The 25,551-nt window shown below is 45.3% G+C and overlaps 2 protein-coding genes across 6 annotated transcripts in view; one reads left to right on the top strand and one right to left on the bottom strand.

The window, feature by feature from the left end:
• LOC144767371 (uncharacterized) overlaps positions 1 to 25,551 on the top strand; it is a 270,245-nt gene that overhangs the window by 46,949 nt on the left and 197,745 nt on the right. The window lies entirely within an intron of this gene.
• Positions 16,139 to 25,551, bottom strand: part of LOC144767370 (serotonin N-acetyltransferase-like) — a 124,231-nt gene continuing 114,818 nt past the window's right edge. For both annotated transcript variants that reach the window (XM_078650835.1, XM_078650834.1), the window contains exons 3-4: positions 18,566 to 18,720; positions 16,139 to 16,585 (exon numbers count right to left, since the gene is read on the bottom strand). In XM_078650835.1, the coding sequence (XP_078506961.1) occupies positions 16,178 to 16,585; positions 18,566 to 18,720 (563 nt within the window). In that variant the 3' untranslated portion in view covers positions 16,139 to 16,177. The remainder of the gene's footprint in view (positions 16,586 to 18,565; positions 18,721 to 25,551) is intronic.

Here is a 25,551-nt window from a genome sequence, read left to right as displayed (position 1 = left end):
AATGACAGTTCAAATCCCCTCCTATCAGAAAGGGAATACCCTCCGGGATTTCACTTAGGGCTGTCGAAAGCTCCTCAATGGTGTGAGACTCTTGTGACATGCCCACCGGCCTGGAGTAAACATTTATTAACAAGAGTCTGTTCGAATTAGGCCACACCAGCATAACACCAAGGATATCCTCTGTGGTTAGGGGAAATAATGTTGCCCTACAACCCAGATCAACAGCCACCCATGTTGCTAGGCCTCCCGAGGGACACCCCCTTCCCCCCACTTTGGTGGCTTTGAAAATGCTGCAAATCCTGTGTGGGAGACATCCTCTCTTGCCCAGGTTTCTTGGAGCATGCATATATCTTTGCCCTCGACGAATGAGCTCCAATCCGGGCAATTCAATTTATTCCCCAGACCCGCCACATTCCAAGATATTATCTTTAGGAAGGGAGGGTTGAGGCTCGGGATTGGAGATGGAAAAGAGCCGGCAATGTGTTCGTTCGTCACAAGTGTGTTATTTGCGGGATTTTCCTTCTGGGCAACTATTGCATTGTTCGAAGCTGGTGGAGTCCCAGCAAGAGTTTTGTTTACCTCCCCACTAGTATGATTATCCTTGTAGTGGGCCTTTCCCCTTAAATATGGAGTACATTGTATAGGTGGAGAGACCCTATGGTCACTTGTCCCCTCCCCCCTCCCGTATCCACCCTGTCAGTCTACCATGTCCAGGGTGCTGTACCTGTTATAAGTTGGAAAATAAACAGGTTGCTGAGATCTAGGAAGGAAGGGGGCTCCTCTTTCTCTTTCACCCCAACTTCCCTCCCTCCTGTGGACTGTTTCCCATCCCTCCTCTTCTTGCATGTGTCTTGATGGAGGATAAAAGAATGATAGACGTAAGGGCTGGATGGAAGTCCCTAGGTCGGGGTATGACCAGCCACAAATATGTGAGACGGTCAGGAGGTCCCTAAAATTAATTAGGACACAATCTCCATTAATGGATTTCCTGGTGTTGCCTAACCATGGGACTCTCCTTACCATCAGGACCTCACTACATATTCCTTGGGGGAGGGGCCTATTAATGGAGAGCCAATTCATCACCTTATTTTTCAAGGCTGCGACAGATTCTTTAATAAATGGCCAAGGAGCGTAGCAGCCAAGGGGACGGGACTACCACACTGGACACCCTCCTGAGGAAAATAACGGAAGGAAACGAGCTAGCAAAGGCCACAAAAAAGACAGTGGACGGTATCCAGATGGAACTGATAGCGATTAGAGCAGAGCAAAGCAAAGCCAACGGCAGAATCGATGAGGCGGAGAAAAGAATAAGCCAGCTGGAAGACCATGCTAATGTGGCACACAAAGACCTGGGTTTGGTGATAAAGAGAACCACAGCACTACAAAAGGCCATGGCGGAGCAAGAGGACAGAAGCCGCAAGGGGAATATAAGACTCTTGGGAGTGCCCGAAGAGGAAGAAGACACACCTGGGGCATGCGCCCTAATGCTGGAAACTCTAATCCCCAAACTTACTGGACTCAGCTTTGACAAACCGCTCGAAATCGTCAAAGCATACCGCATACCAGCCAGAAAACAAGCGAACAGCAACGCCCCCAGACCAATAATATGCAAGCCGTTAAGAGACAATCATACTGACGCTATCTTCACTGTAGCCAGGAAAGGCCGCCCGATGCTGATAAACGGGAAAAAGGTAACAATCACCCAAGACTTTTCCAGGCTAACAGTTGAGGTGAGGAAAGGCTTCCTAGCCCAGAGAGAGCATCTGCGCAAAAAGAACATTGCGTTCACCTTTGCAGGCCCTTCCAAAATGAGAATAACAGATAGGCACGGAAGCAGAATCTTCGACGACCCCAACAACCTACACAGATACCTACAAGGCCCGGCTCCAGAAGAAATGGAGCTACCAAGCCCAGGAGCAAAGCGAAGAGCATCCTCAGATGAAGTGAACGAAGGGGAGGAATGAGGAAGGCGCAACGCACACGTATAGATCTCGACTTTAAACGAACTAATCTACCTCAGACAAACGCACACAATACCAACCGCAGCTACCTCAGCATCGCCACCACATCTACGGGAAGGAAGGAGAGGGAGAACAACAACAGCCATATCCTTTTTATTTTAGTGTTTATTCCCTGCTCTCTCCCATCTCTACAGACGGACCTTCATGGCGTATGCACAACTCAACAGTAGAGACTATGCAAGGACTTGGGGGGGGGGGGGGGGGGGGGGGAGTGTGAGGACCCTTGCTGTCGCACACCCGTTTTTCTACTGGCGGAGGGAGGGTGGGAGGGGGGCGGACAGAGGGGGAGGGCGGGACAGGTGGACAGGACGGTAGATGATACAGCTAGCATTTGTGTAACAAAAAATTTCCCTTTCCTTTTTCATTTTTCTTTTCCCATCCCACACTTTATCCTTTCCTCACTTCTCATCCCACACCGTGCATTCCAAACCCCTGGGGGGGGTCACAAGGTGCACCACGGAGCATGGATATACAGGCCAGCGCCAAAACGTAAGAAAAGCAGAAACACCAGCGAAAACACCGCACCACCGTGACAGACCCAACAAAAGCTAGCCTGAGCACAAACCTGAAGGTGGTATCTATGAACGTTAAAGGACTGAACCATCCGGTCAAACGTAGGAAAATATTAGAGCACCTGGCCAAACTAAAGGGGGACGTATACACGCTGCAAGAGACCAAACTCTCAGAGGAAGAAGCAAAGCAACTCAAAGCAAGATGGATAGGGGAAGTACTCTGCTCGCCGGCAAAAGGGAAGAAAAGAGGAGTAATAACGATCCTGAGCAAGAGGTCCAACCTAATAACACAAAAAACAGAAGCAGACGAGGATGGACGCATGCTAATAACAAGCGTCCAGAAAGGGAGCGACAGAATACACGTAGTCAACATATATGGACCAAACTCTGAAGATAAAAAATTCTGGCAGGAAGTGGACAGCAAACTATCCGACCTACCCCAAGAAGACCTCCTGGTCGTAGCAGGGGGCATGAACAAGACGATGGACCAGGCAACGGACAGGCACCCAAACAGACCAAGCCATGACTCCCACAACAACAACACCCTGAAAGACCTGTGCATCAAACAGCACCTAGCAGACCCATGGAGGCTACAGCACCCAACGGCGCGTGAGTACACGTTCTACTCACACCCACACAACTCCTACAGTAGGATTGACTATATACTGATGTCCAACACACACACGCACCTTATAGAAGACACGGAGATAGCTCCAATAACCATCTCAGACCATGCTCACGTATCACTCACTCTGAGCGGCAAACACAACGAAAACCTAACGAGAAGATGGAGACTAAACGACGACATCCTGCAGAACAGAGAAAACGTGAAAGAAATTGATGAAGCAATTAGAGACTACCTCAAAAACAATGACAATGGCGAAGTAGGGAAGGGCATCATATGGGACGCACTCAAAGCGACACTAAGGGGTAAATTGATCAACATCAAATCAAGGATGAACAGAGGCAGAAACAAAAAAATCTCCGAAATAGAGGAGGAGATAAAAGCACTGGAGAGAGGTCACTGCGCAAACATAACAGATAAGAACACACTCACCTTGCTCACGAAGAAGAAATACGAACTGAACAAGATACTAAGCGAGAGAGCAGGCTCCTGGTTAACAAAATTCAAATCTGTCAACTTGTGCGCATCAAACAAAGCAGGGAAACAGCTGGCATCCTATCTAAAGGCAAAACAAAGGCAGCACACGATCGCAGCGATAACAGACCGAACCAACAAGTCCCAAACAACAAACAAAGGAATACTAGAAGTCTTCAGACAGTTCTACCAAGAACTATACGCCGAGGATAAGAACCTGAGCAAAGACGCAGGACTCACTCTTCTCAACGACACCAATCTGCCAGAACTCAAAGAGGAGGAGAGGGCGTCGCTCGAAGCCGATATAACAGAAAAAGAGATTGAAGCAGCAATCAGCCAGCTAAAACAGAACAAAGCGCCAGGACCAGATGGATACTCCACCACGTTCTACAAAACTTTCGGTCACCACATAAAAACGCTACTGGCACAAACATACTCGGCCTGCATACAGAACGGCAAGATGACGGAGTCCATGAGCGAAGCCAACATCACTATAATCCCCAAGGAGGGGAAAGACACACAGTACCCTCAGAACTACAGACCCATCTCGTTAATAAATGTTGACTGCAAAGTCTACGCAAAGGTACTGGCCAATAGACTAAACAAAGTTCTTCCAGACATCATCCACAACTCACAAGTGGGATACATCAAAAGCAGGCTATTGCAGGACAACACAAGGCTACTGTGCCATCTGATCAATCACACAGCATGAAGCAGTGAACAGGCAGTCATGATAGCGCTGGACGCGGAAAAAGCCTTTGACAGAGTCTCGTGGCCGTTCCTAAGAAACTGCATGGGAAGATTCGGACTGGGGGAAAAATACATAGCAATGGTGATGGCCCTCTACAACAAACCAAAAGCAAAAATAGTGGTGAACGGAAGTACATCCGAAACGCTCACACTAGGAAGAGGCACCAGACAAGGATGCCCCCTCTCCCCCGGCCTTTTCCTGCTGGCTCTGGAACCCCTACTAGCCAGAATTAGAGACAATACAGGAATAACGGGCGTCAAGGTCAAAGAGAAGACAGTCAAACTAGCGGCGTATGCAGATGACATCCTAATAACAACCACAAACCCATCTCCGTCAATAAAAGCGCTCATGGACATAATAGGAGAGTACGCGGAAGCCTCAGGTTACAAACTCAACAAAGATAAATCGGAGTGCAAGCCAATGAACGTCCACACCACAAGAGAGGTCCTCGGGGATTCCGGACTGGCATGGCAGACGAAACCACTAAAATACCTAGGACTGCACTTTGGAAGAGACCTCACATCAACGCTCCAGCACAATGAGGACCTCACGCTGAAAAAAATAAAAGAAAGACTAGAACTATGGTCGCCAAAATACATAAGCTGGTGGGGGAGGATAGAAACCATCAAAATGATAACGCCGGCGATAAACTACACGCTAACAATGCTACCACTCCCGATGACAGAAGCCTTCCACAAGAGACTAGACAAACTTATCAACATCTTCCTATGGAAAAACAAAAAACCCAGAATAAGCCTACATAAGCTGAGACTAACAAAGGACCTTGGGGGCCTCAATCTGGCAAACTTCAAAACATACCAAACGGCCTGCCTGGCGAGGCAGGGTATAGCCTGGATAGACGACACCCAAACATACAAACCAGTCTGGCTAGAGGTAGAGAAAGACATCCTGTGAGGCCCCAAGCCAATAGCTCTTCTAACAGCAAACAGACACCCCCAAAGGTCCAACCCAATACTGAAACACACGAGGGAAGCGCTGATGAAAATAGACAGACGCATGATGCAGAAGTTGAAAGGCACAGCATGGGAATCTATCTGGTTCAATACAAAAGTAACTTACCACGGAGCGACAATGCACAACGACATATGGATCGAGAAAGGAATCAGTCTCCCCAAACAGATGGAAACCAAACAGGAACCGTTGACTTTCCAAAACTTACAGCAGCTACACGACCTCCCGAACCAAGAACTCTACAACTTCCTCAAGATCAAGACAGCTATAACGAAAGCTAACCTACACAGAGAGGAACCAAGCATCATCAAATACATGCAGACCCTCAACTCAGCAGGCCACCAAACTGCAAAGATCTACAAGGTCCTGAGCCCCTATACACTGTCGCAAAACAAGAAAATAACCAACACATGGGAAACACTCCTAGGCAGGCAACTAAATGAAAAAGAACGGGCAAAAATGTGGAGCTCAGCGACAACAAACAAAGTCACCCCACAACTAGCGCAAACCAAATTTTGGCTCCTCCACAGGGCCTACTGGACACCGTCCAAGCTCCACAAGGTCGGCATTGCAGAGTCGGACAACTGCTGGAACTGCCAGAAAGAAGAAGGCACCCTCGAGCACCTCATCTTCAAATGCATGAAAGTCAAAAGGTTCTGGACACAGATCAACACCTTCATAAACGACATTCTCAAAGCAGACCTAACAATCAGCTTCGCAAGCCTAGCAACAGAACACCTGACCGCGAACCTAAACAGCAGAGAAGAGAGAGACCTACTGGACCTGCTCCTCACGGCGGCCCTAAAAATAATCCTGACAAACTGGAAGAACACTGCCAAAGCAAACTTTAAAACGTGGATTAATTGGGTCACCTTCCTGAGAGGAGCAGACAACATCACAGGCAATTTCTCTAAGGAGCACAACGCTAAAGTACACATGTGGGGCCCACTCGACGAGCACCTGAGAAAGACCCAGTAACGACAACGACAAGTGAGACTCCCGACGAGTATCGGAGGAAGCCACCCCCCCCTTTCTTTTTTTCTCTCCTTCTTTCTCCTTCACCCCCCCCCCTTAACTGGGGGAAAACAAACGAAAAGAGCGCGCTTTCACAAATGGACTGTAGATATAAAAATTAAAAAAAACTGCCAATGTATATTCCACTTATATATTTGTATGTTCTCTTTTTATAACAATAAAAACTTTTAAAATAAAAAATAAATAAATGGTTTTAACTCTGGCACGCCAGCCAGAATAACAGTGTAAGGGCTCGCCTCTGGGAGTAGATTCATTGGCCTGTATTTTTTGGTATTGCCCTGCTCACCCAGTGCAGCTGCAACTGTCTTCTGAGGTAGGCGGGAGTTGCGGCTCTGGTGGTCTCCTGTTGGATTGGAGTGTGTGATATGGGCTGTTGAATTTGCGTGGGCTTAGGAGCTAGACCAGCTTCCTTCACTAAAGACGCTGGTATAGCTTTCTTATTTCTAGTCTCCCCCTCACCTCTGGGAGCTATATTGACTTTTATAAGGCTGTCAGCTAAAAGCACCGTTGCCTTTTCAATAGTCGCTAAACAAGCTTCCATCTTAGAAAGGCGTAATTCAAGAGGGTGTAACATTGACCGTAGAAGGACACCTATATCAGAGAGTGTAATGTCCTCATCAACTACGGTTACATTGGGGCGTGAGGGTGACTGTTCCAGTATTTGCGTGGGTAATGGCATATTTGGTTGCCTAGTGGTAGGTCCCTTACTAGTTTCTCCGGATTTGTTACCCTCCACCCTAGGGTTATGCTTCACAACCTTGGCCTTTCGCCCCCCAGTATGATGTGCACCTCTTTTTCTTTTTGGGATAGCTCCTTCCCTTTCCCCCTGGGTCGCATAGCTAGTTCCAGGAGGAGTGCCATCCGTGTGAGCCGTAATGGCTACAGCGGTGGTCGGTTGAGGAGGGGGTTGGGGTAAGGGTAGGAGGCTTAGACCCTCGGGGCGCTAGTATCAATGTCAATGTTATGAAGAGTAGAGTTTGTTAGATCAGGTATATCAGGCGTACCACTGGCCCCCCTATTCCCAGAGTCTGTCGATGCACAGTTAAATCTCTTTACAGGGGTAATTGCTTGCGCTAGGGGACCCATAGAGGATCTCCTTACCCAGTCTATTTCTTGTGATATTCGCCTCTCGAGAATGGTAATTTCGTCAATTAAAAGGGAACCTGCTTTTGCAAAGTAAGTATCCAAAGTACCTTTTGCCGCTACGGCGGCTAACGTAGTCTTGCTCCTGGTCTCTCTTGCGGCCATAGTCTGAGAGTAAAAAGAGGTGGTAGGTGGATTGGAAATATGTACCAAAGTCAAAATCCAAAGGGGGTAGCCCAGTCCCGGTCTCTGCCGGACTCGATGGCCTCAAACGGCCCGCTCTTTGCCCGGGCTTCGCCCCGTGCTCCGTCCCGCCTGTGTCCCGCGATCCGCGTGTGAGTCCGTTGTTATGTAGGAGGGGCAGGGGGCGGGAAGAGACTCCAGCTGCGCTGTGTTGTTAAAGCGCTAGGGATGCTGGGTTTCGCAGTCCCAGCCCCTGCGAGGAAAGGAGATGAGCCCCTGATTTTCCCCGGCTCCGTCTGCTCAAAGTCCGTGTGATAGACGTGCAGCTTCAATGCGGGACCTCCAGCAGTCAGGAACGGCTTTGCGAGCGGCAAACCACTTTCTCAGGGCAGGCAAACGAGATTAAAAAAAAATTCAAAAAACACTGCCATGTTTTATTCACAGATGAACATTTAAAAAAACATATCAGTAGTAATCCCCAAATCACGTTTAGAACGTGTAAATCTTTAAGAGACGATTTGAGTCAAAATCATGTCACCAACAAAACCAAAAAGAAAGAAAAAGCTGGCTTTAGATGTTGTAGAGACTGCAAGGCTTGCAAAAAAAGTGTGGATTGTGATTTTTGGGAAATTCCTAATTCTGACAGAAGATTTGAGATACGTAAAATGCTAAACTGTAACACCATGTATTGCGTTTACGTATTAATTTGTCCATGCAATAAATGGTATGTGCGTAGCACCATACATCGTGATAAAAAACGTGTGATGGAGCATGTGCGTGCAATCAGAAACAACAACCCTCAATATCCAGTTGCACGCCATTTTTTTGACTCATTTCCAAAATGAAAATCAATTGAGGATGGTGGTTATTGATATGGTGGAGTTGGGTGCGAGAGGAGGAAACAGCGAACTAACCCTTCGTAAACTTGAGTCCAGATATATTATTGATTTTGATTGCATGACTCCCAATGGATTAAACTCTAATGAAGAGTTAGCTGTGCATTTAATAGAATGAATATGAAATTGAAGTAATAAATAGATCTGCGGCCTTAGTTTTTAACATGTTGTTAATTTTATTTAAGGTTTTTTGTGAGCGACCCATCGTTTATGGCAGCAATGAAATAAGGATATTTTATAGTTTTGAAGTGGATACATCATACACATGCCTTGATATTTCTTTACTGGTTGAAATTCGCCCACTTGGGCATGATTTGTTTGCTTGTTTAGAGAATAAGAGCCCACTTGGGCGTAATTGTCACATTCCACTTTAAGATAGATTGAAAAACTTTAAAAACTTTATTGAAAATTTTTGTAGAAATACATAATGCGATAAAATCATAGATAGGCACAACAGGTCAATATTTTGTACAATATTGTGTTCAAAATGGAAACATTGGAATAACAATAGGTACCATATGCTGAACATTGCCAGTTTCGAATAACAATTGTGTGTTTATTTTCTGTAATGAGTGACAAACAGAACATGGCATGTTTATATATACTTTTTGTGAAACTAAAACAAATTGTTTTTATGAGTTGAATAATACAATTTGAGAGGTAAAAGTGTTATATTTGTATATTTACAATTGATTCAATGGTATTATTTCACATTACAAAATGGTTGCCATGCTCGCTGGTTCACTGACGTCACTTGTTTAAGAATGCACTTTGTATATAAAAAGTTTGTAGCATCATGGCGTTTGAAACGTGAGCAAGCCGAATGGTGAAACGCGTTGTTTCCTGCTATTAAAATTCACTTGTTGCACCAGCAGCCTTGTGGAGTCCGGATACGTGCTTTTCTGATGACAAGGACATTGTGGTTTGCAAATTTCGGGTTACCGGTGGCCCCAATCCGGACCGTCCGTGAGCTGGCCTGGCTCAGACCTCATACCATAGTTGTGTATATATATATATATATATATGTATGTATATGTATATGTATATATATATATATATATATATATATATATATATATATATATATATATCCAAAGTTCCGGTACATCACCAGTCATGCTCACGGGTGGGTCGGAGTAGGGCTCCCGGTCACCCACTATATTCACCAAAGTACTCAATTCAATCGAACAAAACGTCTCCGACACTCGAAAGTTGCTATGCACGTAATATTTAATCAGCAGGAAAATATATATATCGAAATGAAAACCCAAAGTATCCCAGCCTCAGTGGTGCAACACACGGTCACAGACTCCAGAAGCAAGGATGTAGATGTGTTTCTTTATTCACACATCAAGGTCCAAATGACGCGTTTTGGCCTCCAGACATGCAGCCTTGATCACACAGCGCGCTGATAGCAAATGGGTGAAATACACACATACATGAGCAGTAGTGTTTTTTCTATCTTAAAATCATGAATAGGCTTTTTACCACCTTTGGCTAACTTTTGCTTGAGCGCTACTTAACTGCTGGCATTAAGTCAGAAGTGCATGAAACAACTAACTCTACAGACACAGTGAACAGGCTCTAAACATCACATCAATATAGGTCACTAATGGTGTAACTGAAACAAAGCCTTAGAAATCTTTAAAAAAAGTTAAAAAAATGGCTGCAAACCCTCCAATGCTGCGACATCAAATATTGTGCGCTTTATAAATCCCACTAACATTAACATTAACATAAATGAAAGAATGTAGAACGTGACGAAATTCCCCCAAAAATTCGGCCCTTAGTGGCCAATGGAGAGCATCCATACATGTTACACTAGGGCCCAGGTGGGAATCCGGAGTCGAAGGTGGCAGTCACTGGTAACTACAAGATAATAAGCTCTTTGGTTTGAGTCGGGTACCCGATTCATAACCCACTTTGTGTCTATATGCAGGGCCCATTATCAGCACGAATTGGCGAGGTAACAAGCAGGGGTTTACTTTAGCCAACTGATTGCAAACGACGACTTAAATGGTCCCAGATCTCCCCAGACAAGTTTTATAGTGAGGTAAATGTATCCTGTGCCCCTGAGTTAGTACTATGCACTTCTGCAGGTTCCTCTCCCAGGGAAGTTATTGGCACGTATGAATCCATAGCGCGTAAAGTCGGTGAAATCCTAAGTGTCCCGGCTGGTAGAATGGCTGCTTCCGGCCCCAGATGGTTTGACTCCCACTGCTCTTGGGCAGCGAAAAAGTTGATGTAAGTTCTTTCAGCCAAACCAAGAAATCAAATAGAGGTACGTGTATGCCGTAAAGAATATAAATCAGCCCTGGTTGGTCAGAAGGGTGCCCTGAAGGAGGAGGCTTGGAGGAAGCTGATTGACTCAGTACTCTCAGGAACAGCTCTGGTCGGTCGGAAGGGTGCCCTGAAGGAGGAGGCTTGGAGGGAGCTGATTGACTCAAGTACTCTCAGGAACAGCTCTAGGTTTTGTAGTGTCGTGAATCGCCCCCTTTTTGGTCAGGAAGTGGGGGGAGGTTTTAGACTCGCATATCACTGAGGAGGAATAGGTGCTCCATTTTAAATCTATTTTTGACAGCCCTATGGAGCACACTTGCAAGAATGTCGGGATATAAATGCCCTTGTAATGATTTTTGAACAGGGTGAGGTTGTGGCAGGCATTGCAGGTTATCCACGAATAAAGCGCCGGGCCCAGATGGTATGCATCCGGACCTATTTAAATCCGACCCTTCGTTCTGTGCTCCGGTACTAGAGGCTGTGTTTACCGCAGCTGCAAAGAACGGTTGTCCTCAGTCTTGGCCCTCTTCTACCATAGTCCCTGTTTTTAAGAAGGGTGACAGGTACAGCACCCACTGTTACAGGCCAATCTCCCTCCTTGACTCGGTGGTTAAGGTCATAGGACGTATTCTCTTGCAGAGACTATCCACTTTGGCGGAGGAGCATAAGATCATGTTGGATGTCCAATTTGAATTTCAGTCGGGAAGTTCAACCGTTGCTCAGTGTCTCAATTTATCTATGTCACTGAGCAAATATACGGTTGCCCACCCGGACACTGTCTACCTTGCCTTCATGGACTTGTCCTCTGCATTTGACTGTGTCAACAGGGTTAAATTGTGGCAGTCCATGAGGGCAATAGGGAAGGATAACATTATTGTCAACTTTTTAGAGGATTTGTACAAGTCAACCAAGGAAAAAGGCATATGCAGGATGTAAATTCAGGCTAGGGTAAAGTAAAACACCAAAAGTTAATTAAAAGCATGGTAGCAAGGTCATCATGCGGTTTCAAACCATAGGAGGGCCTCTAGCACTACAACCACTTGTATATGTTCTTTCTCCTGGAGGGGGCAGGTTTTTGACAGCTAGACTGGCACGATTGGCTGCAAAATTTCAATCTTGTCAATATAGAATTGAATATGTGCCAGGAAGATTGAATGTTCATGCATATATTTTGGCACAGTTACCTTTAACTGGGAAGTCTGTTAAAAATGAAGTAGAGTATGATTGTAAAGTGGCATTTATGGTAGAGGACATCAAGGCCTGGGATCACTTAAGTGTAGATCTGGGTGTAATTTCTAATGGAGTCTGGTAAAGTCAATTAAGGAAGGATGTTGAAATACATTTGGTATCTGACAACATGAGTAAAGGCTGGCCAGAAGAGCAAAAATTGAGTAGAGAAACTACTGTAGTTTTTTAAATTGAGAAATGAGTTAATATTGAAGGGTTTTGTTATTTTTGGGGTGATAAGGTAGTGACATATTTTAGTTTAAGGAAGGAAATTTTCCATATGAGGCATGGAGGACATATTAGGATGACAGTCAGTAAGAGGCGCATTCATGAACTTTATCTGTGGCTTGGTACTTATGGTATGATTTAAGATTTGGTGAGAAGGTGTAATTTGTGTGCCAACAGTGACAAATCAGTGAAACAGTGTGTTACTGAAGCCTCTCCCATTGAATTTGCTACAGGTCATGGAGGAAGTTGGACGTGGATTTTATGGGCCCGTTTTGTACGTTTCCTGAGAAAAAGGTTTTTACCATTGTCGTTTCAAAATAGCCGGAAGTTAAGATGACTGAGAAAAATACTATAGAGGCCATCATTGAATTTTTGGGGGATGTTTTTTGCAGAGAAGTGTTACCAGACGAGTTGATCTCTGACAATGGACCACAGTTTGTAAGTAAAGTTTTTGAAGACTATTTATCAAGGTGTGGTGTAAATCATAGGAAAACTGTCAACTATTATTCCCAGTCCAATAGAGTGAGAGATTTAACCGAGTTGTTGCGAATCTATTCAGTTGACCTGTAAGGTTGGATTACCTTGAACAAAAGCCTTGCAGGATACATTACTATCATATTGTATGATCCAAAATTTTGTTACAGGGTGCCTGCCTTTTGAACTACTTCATGGCAGGAAACCTGAAACCAAGTTGTCTTCGTGGTGGCTGAAGGATTGTAAAGAAGATTCAGATGCAGGTATTGGTTATAAAAAAACTCAAGGAATGTGTGGAAGCTTATGAAGAAAAAATGAGGAATGTTATGAATAAGTATAGAGGAAAACCTTCTGTTGTTAAAATTTGTCTAGGTGACTGGGTTCGTATCAGGAAGATGTTAGTATCGGGGAGAGGTACCCAAATGGACAGATCCAATTGAGGTTATGGATTTTTATGAAAATGCTCTGAAGGTCCAAGGAGGGAAAATTTGGAATATGAGCACAGTCTCTGTAGAAATCTCTCCTCTTCTGGGTCAAATGATATGGAGCAGTTTTCCATGAGAATGGATGAAAGTAATGTCTTCATGGATGCGCAAATGTGTAATAATGTGGTGGTTTTGAGTGTATCTGAAAATGCTCCAAAATGTGGAATGAATTCTATGGGTGTTGAAAATGTGTTAGGAAATAGTTCAAGAACCAAAGGGTCTCCTGCGAAATTTTCAAAATATGTCAATTATTAAAAAGCAAGCCCTGAGCTGGAAAGTATATTTGTATGACAGGCTTTGTGATGGTGATGTACTGTATTAGTTATTCTTAATAATGTTCTGCTAACATATTTTATTTAATATTTTTTAATTTATTAGTTTTAGGGATTAATTATGTTTTATTATTTTCTGTTTCTGTCAAAGGGGGGAGGGTTTGTTATATCCTTCATATTGGAACCTGGGAGAGGCAGAATGCGGGTGGAATGGTGTGGGTAGAATGACGCGAGATAGAAGGTTCAGGTGGATCCAAGAAAGGCGTTTAGACACATAGAGGGCTCTCCTTTGCTGGCTGTGATTGTTGACTACCCTTTTTGTGTGGAAATGAAACTGCTTTAAAACCATTGTACTGGAGTAAATCATTACTACACTTACTGTATGATGTTGCGCCGACATAACCCGGTTGAGTTGAGCCATGCGTGTTATCAAGTTAAATCATTTGTTCATTCATTGATATGAACATCCAGGTTAATTTCAACAGGATGTGGTTTGAGTTTTATATATATTTTTTTAAGCTCATATTTGTTAACAGAACATCTGAATTTTTTATTAAAAGCCATCGTGATATCAATATCTGATTTCCTACTTTGTCTCAACTAACAGACATAGTTATCCATTTGAAATCCTTTGCTTCTCTTGTTTGAACTATTTGAAAATAAAATAAAAAGCATGACGAATGTAAACAAAATATGTTTATTTGCTTTTGATTAGATTGATCAAACAAACGATCATGGTTTTGTGGTGAAGGTCAGTGTCCTTTGTTTATACCCTCGGGTTGGTTTCTCATAGCGCTTACTAGAAAGGTCAAAGGTCACCCTTCCGGGGCGCCTCTGGTTGAAGGGCCTCTGGGAGTATCAGCAAGGTATTATTAAAGGCTGGGTGTCCTTTGGGGGGTATACTTTGAGTGAAAGTAATATTTTCGCGTGGTAGTGTATGGAAAGGGGCATGAGGTGAAGTGGTTTTATGGCTGTACAAGAAGAGGGCACCATGGTTATTTTTAAACTCTTTTTATTAACCCCTTCGGAGCTCATAACGAGCACAGCTCGTCATGAGGTACACCTCTCGTACACTCATGACGAGCTGAGCTCATCATGACCACACCCATTAACATTATGGCCCAGCACAGGAGGAAAATATCATCAGCAGCCATAGTGTTAAGCAAGCTCAAGAGACAGTAGGGGCACCATGGTTTGAAGCTCAGGGCACGGCTGTTAGGTCAGCGGTGCCATTACACTGGGTGGCCTGGCAAAGTGAGTGGCCCACATCACCCCAATTATGGATGCCTTTTACCACCCATCCAAGAGGTAGAGGCTCATTTTCTTGTTAATTCACCTTGTAAGACCTGACTGCCAGGCTCCTACTGCAGAAATGCCTCCTTTGGATGGGATTGAGGTCCTCTTGATGACAGTGTTGTGAATGGTTCAACCATGGTGGGTTTAAAGGTTGTCTGTGGGTACACACTTCAGAAGCACACAAAAAATAAATGGATGCAGAGATTACTAAAGTGGGACATGAAGGCTGGCCTTAGAATGGACTGTCTGTGTATATGTACTTCAGCATCACTGGGCTGTCTGCAGATGGATTTATTGGGGTTTACTCTGCCTGAGAGTACTTAGGTATCATACATATGTACAGAGGTGGGACCACTGGAGAGGGAAGCAAGTGGCCAAGCTGTAATTGGAGTGGCATCTCAAGACACACTGCTTTGCACCAAGACATGTCATGGGCGCTTTGCTATGGGCTGACAAAGTGACCATATGTAAACCTAGAAATTGCTATACAGGGGTCTCAACGGCAAGCATGCCTCCTCTTCATGCTGCTGAGGATGTCTGCTTCCTTGGCTGCTTTTCAGCATTTCGTTAATCAGTGGCTACGGTGCTGTGTGACTGAGTTTCTTGAAAGAAACCAAGGAGCTCTCCAATATCTAGACTGTGTGTCAGACCTTTAAAAGTACTTTTGTCTGGCTGTTTGAAAACCAGAAGCTCGGATTAGTCTTTCAATTTGATAGTTCCTCCTAGAGACACAAATGGACTTGTGGCATTAGAAAGGGGAAGCAAGCTGAGCACAGCAGCGGACACTGAAGGCTATTATCCTCCGACAAAGCCTCTACTTCTGGTAGCCTAGCCCTTGACAGCCAAGAGTGAAGTCAGCCCCCTGTGTGCATTCAAGGACTTTCATGCCCTCCAGGGGCCTCGTGAGCTATGACGGCCAACTATAGAGAACTTGATACTTTCAACTGATGCGCTCTGTCCTATTACAACTTAATGGTTACCTCCTGACATTTAGTACCCAGTAATCATGGCTTTGCAAACATGCTAATACCTAGATGTCCACTTCGAGTCCCTGTATTCCCTTGATGAAAGGACTTGTTCCCATCCCAACATGGCCAGTCCTCTCTGTGACATGCTCAGAAGAATGAGACATCCATGTATGCATAGTCTGATTCGATACGTTGATTGGCATCACCTGTCAGCCAAGACGTCTGATGGTGTTGGCCAATCAGGGCCTGTAAGACAATTGATTGCCTAAGAAACCCTAAGGTCTATGTTTTGGTCAGTGGACCTGGCAGTAGGCTACCACTCACTGTTCCGGTAGGGAAGAAACACGGAGGCAGGGTAGTGTTTCCGTCAGGTTTATTAAGACCACACGTCTTGTTCAGTCTTCAGTCAGTTTCATAATAACGTTTCCCACACACAACCTCCCAACCTTCCACTTTCTAAAATTGCACACTCTTGAACCAAACAATTCTTTACATGACACGAGCCAACAGTCTTGGCGCATGAATGCATGGCCCTGCAATGGGTAATGCATCTCGGTGAAGGTGAGCGAGCCTACAGTGACCTCGGATGGGCCCAGAACCTTTAAGCCGAACTTGGAGTAAAAAGGTATGAGAAAATCTTCACACATGAGTATGGCCCGGCGGGCATAGGGCAGACTGCCTAGGTACTGCAGGTAGCGCCACATCAAGATGGATCCCTTCCCTTGGTGGCTGAAGATGTGTGCCACAGCCAGCACATGGATGTGAACTGTGGTGCCTTCCTGCTTGTGAAGTATCAGAGCATCCTGAGGAGGAGACAAACAGCAAGATACACATTAGTCATTTTATGCATGGCCAGTTAAACACCTGTATACAAATGCCATCTCTAGAATGGCAAGCCTTATCACTAAGCATTCTGGCCTGATTCACAATGGGCCTCCACACTCGTGGCAGAGGCCATTCTGTCATGGTGGAGTCTGTACTCATGGCGGAATCTCCGCAATGAGAACTGAGGTGAAATCTCCAAGTGAGAATTGAGGTGGAATCTCTGCAGTGAGAATTCTCACTAAGGAGATTCCGCCCTGAGTGCTGAAACTCCCCCACGACTGCAGGGCCTTCGCCACGGGTACGGGGCTTTCGCCACGAGTGTGGAGGCCCTTTGTGAATCAGACCCTCAGTCTTTCAATTAGTGAAACAACTAGATCAGTTAAAAGACCAGTGCTTAATTTGAGTGGTGGTTGATAGTGGAGCCCCACCAGCACTCTTGAGAACCGGCACCTATTTCTCCTAATTTACCCAGAGCAACACAGAAAAAAATTAAAAGAGGAACGAAGGAGGAAGTGACAGACAGAAAAACAGTAGCAAAGATCTAAATCAGGGATGAAAAAGAACATGAAGTAGTGAGATAAAAAGTCAGGGAATGTCTAGTTGATGATGAAAGATGCATGAGGTGGAATCAAGAAGACTATGAAATCTTAACACTCTGACACTCGATAGCACCGGCCAAGGGCTACAGAGCAAAACTCTGGGCCTGCACCTATCTTCACAAATTAAGCACAGGTCAAAGACTTGCATAATGTGCACACCAGGTGTCTTTTGAAAACAGGCCGTTCACAAGGGGGTTCATTAAGTTTTCTAACTGAAAGGATGAAATGGGGAATCACAGCACCATCTTGGTGTGCTTACTTGTCCCCTTAGAGATTCTAGGGGCAGATTTACAAGCCCCTTGCGCCTCTTTTACGCCGCCATTGCGTAACTTTTGTGACGCAGTGTTGAAGCAAAAGATGCGCCATGCTGTGGGGTATTTACAACGTGACGCATCTGTAACATGCGTCACATTGTAAAGCCCTACGCCAGAAGTAGGCGTTCCTGCGCAGGGGGGGGCATTCCAGCACAGGAACGTCTTCCATAAGTGGCTGAGTGAAATCTGCAAGATTTCACTCAGTCACTTTTGAGCCCATGCTGCGTCAAAACCCTGCACCTGCTTGAAGCAGGCGTAAGGATTGACGCAGCATTGTCAAAGCTAGGGCCCCCCAGAGCATTGCTGGAGCTGCATCGCGCTTGCAACGCAACTCCAGCAATGCGCCGCCTTTACTGCACAGATGCGTCACGCATCTGTGCCCATTTTTGCCCCATGGTGCGCCGCATTGTAAATGCGGCGCATCCATGGTGGCAGAGCCGTGGCGCACAATAACTGGTGCATCCCTGCTGATATGCAGGGATGCGCCAGTTATTGTAAATCTGCCCCTAGGTATCTCTACCAATCCCGCAGAGCGTCAGCTACTGCTGCTACACCCTAATTTTAAAGTCTAAATAGAAGATGCTGCTGCCATGGTGGTTGTTCCAGCAGACTACTGCCTCCACAGTACAGAGGCAGCGGAAACTGGTCAAGTATTGTCTCCGATAGAAAATGTGCATGTAGACAAAGCAAGCAAAGAAACCTCCTCCAGGTTTAGAACATATTTAAGAACTTATAATAATAAATACATTGTGGAATTCCAGACTGAGATCTCCATCAGTCCCAAGCCACATTGCCATAACTTAAAATTGCGTAATATATTTAAGCAATTGCACACTGTAAATTTAACTTGGGGTTCACTGTCTACCCTCGCTTAGGGTTGTGTTATTTGAAGGCATGGCATCCTTTTTTCTGAGGTCCATAACGCTGAGTATTGGGCTAGACATGCACCTCTCTAACCCTCCTTTTCCACCGACCACCACCATTCTCTTTGAGCCTTCAGTAAGTAGGAGGTACATAAAGGACAGGGCTTTGGAAAGGTTCTTACCTGGGTGAGTTTTTCCTGGTCCCAGAGGGAACCAATGATAAAAGCCACCAGCCGCCCTTCTTCAAACCAGCCTAGTGATAGCTCAGGACACAGTTCTAGAAAGCGCCGCACTTGGTCCATCTGCAGTGGGCAGTCACCAGAGACAGAGATAAAAGCTGCAAATGAAGAGCAACCGCAGTCAGAGTAATACTGTATTGTGTGGCGCCTTTGTGGGGACCCTGGGGCCAGAGGGAGGCGGTACCCCCCGCCCTCCCCCCTATTTGGCTTAGGCGAGACAGTTCCAACTGTTGGAATCTTTCAAAGCATTCGGCCTTCTGACGTTATAAACGTTAAACCCAGGGACTCCATCGTTGCAGATTACACATGTGTAAGGGAACTTCCGTTATTTAGCCTGGACTTGCACATTCTGACACTAGGCAACTGTCAACTAAACTGGAAACAATATGGAGAGCATGGCTCATCAGCACGGGTGAGGACGGCGAGTTAATCAAAATAATGTTACTCTCCATTTATTTACTCAGTAGGTACTAAGCTAATTGCTACACAACACACCATGAAGAAACGATCCGTTAACATGACGGCTGCTCCACTGACAGTCCGTGTAGGTGGGACAATGTTTGTAATACATGAATGCGCACGGATATATCTTATCTCGTGTGCTGTTATCACACTGCATATCTGTATGGTTCTGTTATGAGGAAAATAACACTTTCATGTCTTTTCTACCTGTATTGTAACTGGAGACGATGAATAAAGTTTGTTTTAAAAAAATGTGTATGTCTCATGTTTTATGTTGGTTTCTCTTAGTTTCTGGGGGATATGTACAAGTGAAGTGGCGAAGTGCAGCATTAGCCTTCATGGCTTAACGCCTCACTCCGCCACTTCTGATACGCAGGCCACTTCTGATACGCAAGGCTGCACTATATTTACGTGGATATGGTGCAGCCTTGCGTTTCTCCCTGCACTGGCAATACACTTAGCAGTGAAGCGCCAACACAGGCACCATTGCATTTAGCCACATTAAGAGGCTAAATGCTGCCTTGTAAATAAGGCAATGCCCCTACAGTGTAGGAAAAAGTTACATTTTGGTGTCGATAGGGGCTGGTACATATGCCCCTCTGTCTTTTACTGGTTTGTTCATGACTTGTGCTGTGCAATACTCGTTCTTTGCTTGGGTCGTCTATATATGTCTCCTAGCATAAGTGTGTCTTTCTGTGGCTGTCTACTTTTCTGGTCTGATTATCTGGAACTTAATAGATTTGTCTTTGATAATATGTGCATCTCTCATTAATGATGGTCTATTGTTCGGGTTTGGATCTTCCTGGTTGTTTGTACCTTTCAGAGTAGATGTACAGCCTCAAAAAAGGTTCCAGGCATGTACAAATGCTATTTTGCGAGTCACTGACTTGCAAAGTAGCATTTGCGACTCTCGCTATTAGGAAGAGGCGTTCCTTCCTAATAGCAAGTTGCCATGACACGTACTGTTGTTTTGCGACCGCTTCCCCTTTATGAGTGTGTGCGTAAATATTTTTGAAGAGCAGCCAGTGGTCCCAGGGACCGCTGCCTGCCCGTACATTTCTCTACCATCCCTATACCCCTTCCAAATCCATACTGGGCATTGGCTAGGACATTATTATTGTTTGCCCAGCATTCCAATCTTTCTAACATGGTTCTGCCCATCCATTTGGATGTTGAATCGAGAAGGGATATGGGTCGGTAGCATTTTGCATTCCCTCTGTCACCTTTTTTAAAAATAGGATGCACTCCACGCAGGTTACAGGGAACACTCCTCCCAATGTACCATTAAAAACACTTAATAAAATTGGTGACCACTAATCTATATTTGATTTAAAAACATCAATAGGTACCCCATCCTGGCCTGCAGCTTTACCATTTGCTCTTTTGTTTAGGGCGGTTTTAATTTCATCTAGGGTAATGGGTACTGTCTTAACAAAATCAACTAGAATGAGATTACTATTAACATCTTTTGCGAGGGTCTCATTATTAGAGTTAGAAATGTGCTCAAAGTGCATCAACCATTCATTTGGAGTCATTAACATTTCTATCTTTGCCGCTGATACATCTTGAAAAAAGGTTGATTTATTGTTTTCCAAAACAGAATTGAGTCACGTGTCTCAGCTGCTTGAATCCGTTTTTCCCATGCCCTCTCCCGGATTTCAATTGTTCTTGTTTTTTACGTTTGTTTATAGTTTTTCTGTAATGTACAGATCCTTTCTGTATCTTTAGGTCTTGCTTTTAGCGCTTCCTTTATTCCTTATTTAATTTTTTTTTCCTTCAGGTCTCCAGAGATTGCAGCTGTAATATTGTAAAATGCACTTTCTATAGCTATATTTGAGGAGGATCTATCCAGGCAGATATGTATATATTGTTGTTGGTTTTTTTTTTAATGATATTTTCCATAAATATTGTAGGGTTAACACCTGACCATTTGATTGAAATTCCGTTCTCTCCTTGTGTTTTAATATCAACAGAGGAAACTCACACCTTTTCTTGTTGGGCAGGCTTAGTTTCAAAGTAAAAAATAATGGATGGTGGGCATTAAAATGGCTGGCCTGAATGTAAAATGTTACCACTAGTCCCTTGCAATTGCCTGATACTAGGGCATGATCAATGTTTGACGAGGATCGTGCTCTTTCATACGTTTGAAAAATAATTTCTCCCACCTGTTCGTCTAACTCCATAATTTCTAAGTTATATTTATATATAAAAGTATTAATTGCTTCTCCATAAGGGTTATAAGGGAAGTGTGGGCTTGGCTCACCATATTCATCACTGTGACAACATTGATCCCCAGTTAGGATTTTGCACTTTTCACAATTAAATTCACCAGCCCAAATTAGCAAGTAATCTCCCCCCAACCCCTTTAAAAAGTCATCAAGCTCTTCTTCCAATGACATGATTACCCTATGTCTAGTGCTATCAAAAACATTATTATAAAAATTGATTACAATTATACTCTGTTTCGCTTTAGTGCAGAAACATAAAATCTGCAAGAACTGTGATTTAATATAAACTTTCAGTAAAATTAATGGAAAAGTTACTGAAATTAAGGCCGCTAAGCCTCCTTTTGCTCTCTCCGCCTTCGAGGGAATCGCTTGTGTGGAGTTCGGTTTAAAGTCATTAATGAAGAAAGATTATGTATGCCATGTTTCTTGTAGCAAAATTAAAGGGCAATCCTGTATTGTTTTAAGCCATTCGCTATCATTTATCTTATTTTTTACCCCTAAAACATTCCATGACATAGGGCCATATGTCGGTAAATCAAGAATACCGAATCCCTAATACCGAATTTTACCGAATCGGTATTAGGAATTCGGTATATGCGATGTAGATAAAAAATCAGTAAACATTACCGATTCGTTAAAATTCGGTAAAAAATACCGAATTGGAACGAATCGGTAAAAAAAAATACCGAAATTCCAATACCGAATCGGAATTATTGAATTCAATACCGAATCGGTACCGATTCGGTAATTCAAAAATTCGTAATTCGATGAATCAGCCAATCCTGTGTCACCCAATCACCTCCCAAACAGGAAGTGGCCACACCCAGGCAGCTGCACAGGACCTGGAGCTCACTGTGAAGCAGGCAGACAGGTGAGCTGACGAGCCAGCAGCAACAGAGCCTCACAGCTACAAACAAGAAAACAAAAAAGGAAACAAGCATTGAAATGGCAAGCCAGGACAGGGAGAAGGAGGGAAGTGAGAGGAAAAAAAACTGAAGTTCAGTGACAAGGAGCTGGAGGTACTGATCCAGGATGTCAGCCAGGCCCATTACAGGCTTTTTGGACCGCAGTCCCACCATGTGCCTGAGTCACAGAAGAGGCAAATCTGGAGTGGCACTCGGGACAAAATAAATGCCATAGGTGTAACCCAGCGTACCATTGAGGACATCAGGAAGAGGTGGTACGACCTCAGGAAGACAGCAAAAGCAAGGATGGCAGAGAGGCAGAGGCAGGCTGCCAAAACAGGTGGAGGAAAGAACAGAGCACCAGCACCAACACTACTGGAACTGATGGTGGAGTCCACCATCCAGCCGGAGAGTGTGAATGGCGTGGGAGACGCAGACAGCTCTGCCAGAGCAGCAAGAAAACAAGGTAAGAAGCATGCCCAGCATGCTGTGCTACCTCCTCTCCAACCCCAATCCCCATAGTGGCATAGGGGCTCCCACTCCACTCCATGTCTTACTCATTACCTGCTATGCATTTTGGGAGATGTAGTTAGAGGGAACTGATGTATAGGACAGTCAGGCTAGCAAACACAATAGCATGTTAAAGTAATTGGCTATGTCAGGACAATCACTGTGATCTGTAGGCATGATGTTTATTGTAATTCAAATGCAGACAGAGCAGTGAGTATATCTACATTTGTGTCATTACAGGCGAGACATCTCGCAGTGCTGCAGAGGGGAGCAGAGCAAAGTCAGCCAGGCCAGAGAGGAGGCAACATGAGGAGGAAAGCATGCCTGCAGGGACCACAAACTCGGCGCAATCACAACCACCAAATCCTCCACCACAGGCATCACCACAGCGCCAGGGAATACCGCCATCCCCTCATACCCAGTCCCCACTGCGACGATCACCAACACCACCACCACCACAGTCAAGCAGGAGGCATGCCGTGGCCACCCTCCAGCAGATGGAGGAGTCATCAGAGGAGGGCACAGGGGGCCAACAAAGTCCAATCCATGAGGGAGGCAACAGGGAGAGGGCTGGTACTCCATCCGAGGGCGCCCACAGTTCATCCCGACGCCGCAGGGCAAGGCCGGACAGTCCTGAAGCATCTGAACAGGGTGAAAGTGTGTTTGCTGGACTGGAAGGCAACATGCTGAAGATCCAGCGCCTGCAATGGATGGAGATGAGATCACTGCACAGGGAGGTGGCACACATCATCAAGCACATGCACAGGATGGAAAAGGGCATTAGTGCAATGGGAGACAACTTGTGTGAGGGAATGGAGAGAGTAGCAACCTCTGTGGACAACCTCTGCAGCCAGCTGGAGCAGGACCGTCTTGGCAGGCGCAGGGAGAGGCAGAGGCTCCAGGCCTATACCAAGTCCGTTAACCGGCTGGCCACTGCAACCTCACTGATGTGTCACAGGTCCATCGCCATGCAGGAGGAGATGACGCATTGCAGCAGGGATGTGGCCAGGGGCCTGGTTTCTATGACCTCAGCATTAGAGCTCCTGCAGAATGCAAAGGCGGCCACAATGGAAGGGGGGGACAGTGAGGGGGCTACCAGCCATGGTAGCATTACGACCTCTCCCACCGAGGGTAGGAGGCGCAGCGAATGCCACGGCACTGCGCAGGAACAGTCTGACACTACAGACAGTGTTGCCAGGGAACGTGCACATGTAGCACTTGGACGCAGGAAGTAGGGACCACTGCCTATTGCCAAACATTAGATGGGTGATGTAACCCATGTCCGATTGGACACTGCTCACAATACTGGTGGTGTGCTTATTAAACACCTTAACATAAAACTGTTACTGGCTCTGTCTCGTTACTCACTCAGAAATAGTTTGACGTTATCTCTGCCCGTCTCTGTCTCCCATCATGTTCAACTGCAACACCAGCTGCGCAGGGCTCTGGCTGAGGGTTGTCCTCGTCCTCAGAGTCAGTTAGTTCCACTGCTTTTCCTTTTTTTGTGGCCAGATTGTGTAGCATTTCACATGTAGCAATTATCTTGCAACATTTGATGGGGCTGTACAGACGTGCACCTCCACTTTTGTGGAGGCAACAAAATCTGCTTTTAAGCAATCCAAATGTGCGCTCCACCACGTTGCGTGTGCTCCTATGTGCCACATTGTATCTCCTCTCCCTTGGGGTGGTTGGGTTGAGATATGGTGTGAGTAGATAAGGCCGGAGGGCATATGCGCTGTCACCTATGTACAAAAGAAAGTGCCATTAATTTGTGTGACCAACAGCTTGAGCCAGGGTGTACATCATGGTGTGTCACCTTGACTTACCTAGTAGGTATCCTTCTCCAAATTCACCAGCAAGCAGACGTGTATGGATACCAAGGTTCCGGAAGATGTACGAGTTGTGGATACTCCTGGGGAATTTGGCCACGATGTCCGTTATGATGTACTTGGCATCACATATCACCTGCACATTGATGGAGTGGGTGGATTTGCGGTTTCTGTAGATGTATTCAGTTGCTGCAGGTCGGCAGATAGGTATATGGGTCCCATCGACGCAGCCAAAGACGTGTGGGAACTGCGCAAGTTGGTAATACTCCAGCTTTGTCCTCTGCAGCTCCGCCTGTGTACTGGGGAAGGTAATGTAATGTTCCATTCTGTCCATCATGGCATCCAGGAAGGTGTTAAAGAGACGGGATAGACAGCTCTGTGACACACCACCCACTGCGGCTATTACACCCTGGAAACTTCCTGATGCAAGGAGGTGCAGGCAACAGAGTACCTGGACATGGGTGGGGATTGCGTGCGCCCTTGGTGTCTGATGCTCCAGATAGGGTTTTAGGCCCCGTATTAGGTCAAGGATGGTGTGTGGGTGCAGTCTGTACCTTTCATGGATTTCAGGTTCAGTCAATTGAAACAATGTGATGCGTAGTCTGTACACCCGCTCTTCCTGTCTCCAGATCCTCACTCCTGCTGCTCTCCAGCGTAGCCGCCTTGCTATGAGGTAGAGGCCCGCCATTGTGTTCACACAGTTGCATTTTGGGACTGTTTTTATGCACTGCACCTGATTCCCACCTGCTGAGGATAAGTGGTAAATACCGAATCATTATTACCGAATTTGGTCAAAATCGGTAATACCGATGTTTGCTACATTGCATTTTGGGGTTTTTACCAAATCGTTATTTCCGATTCGGTATTCATTGTTTCGGTATTCTCCGATCGGTAAATAAGGAATCAGTTATTATTTACTGATTCGTTATTATCGATGCCATCCGGTATTACGTACATCTCACATGGCTAAATACCGGTCGGTAAAGGCGAAATCT

This window comes from Lissotriton helveticus, chromosome 7 (genome assembly GCF_964261635.1).
Source record: "Lissotriton helveticus chromosome 7, aLisHel1.1, whole genome shotgun sequence".
In the NCBI taxonomy this organism is placed as follows: domain Eukaryota; kingdom Metazoa; phylum Chordata; class Amphibia; order Caudata; family Salamandridae; genus Lissotriton; species Lissotriton helveticus.
The sequence above is the reverse complement of the archived record's forward strand: the minus strand, read 5'-3'. Positions and strand labels throughout refer to the sequence as shown.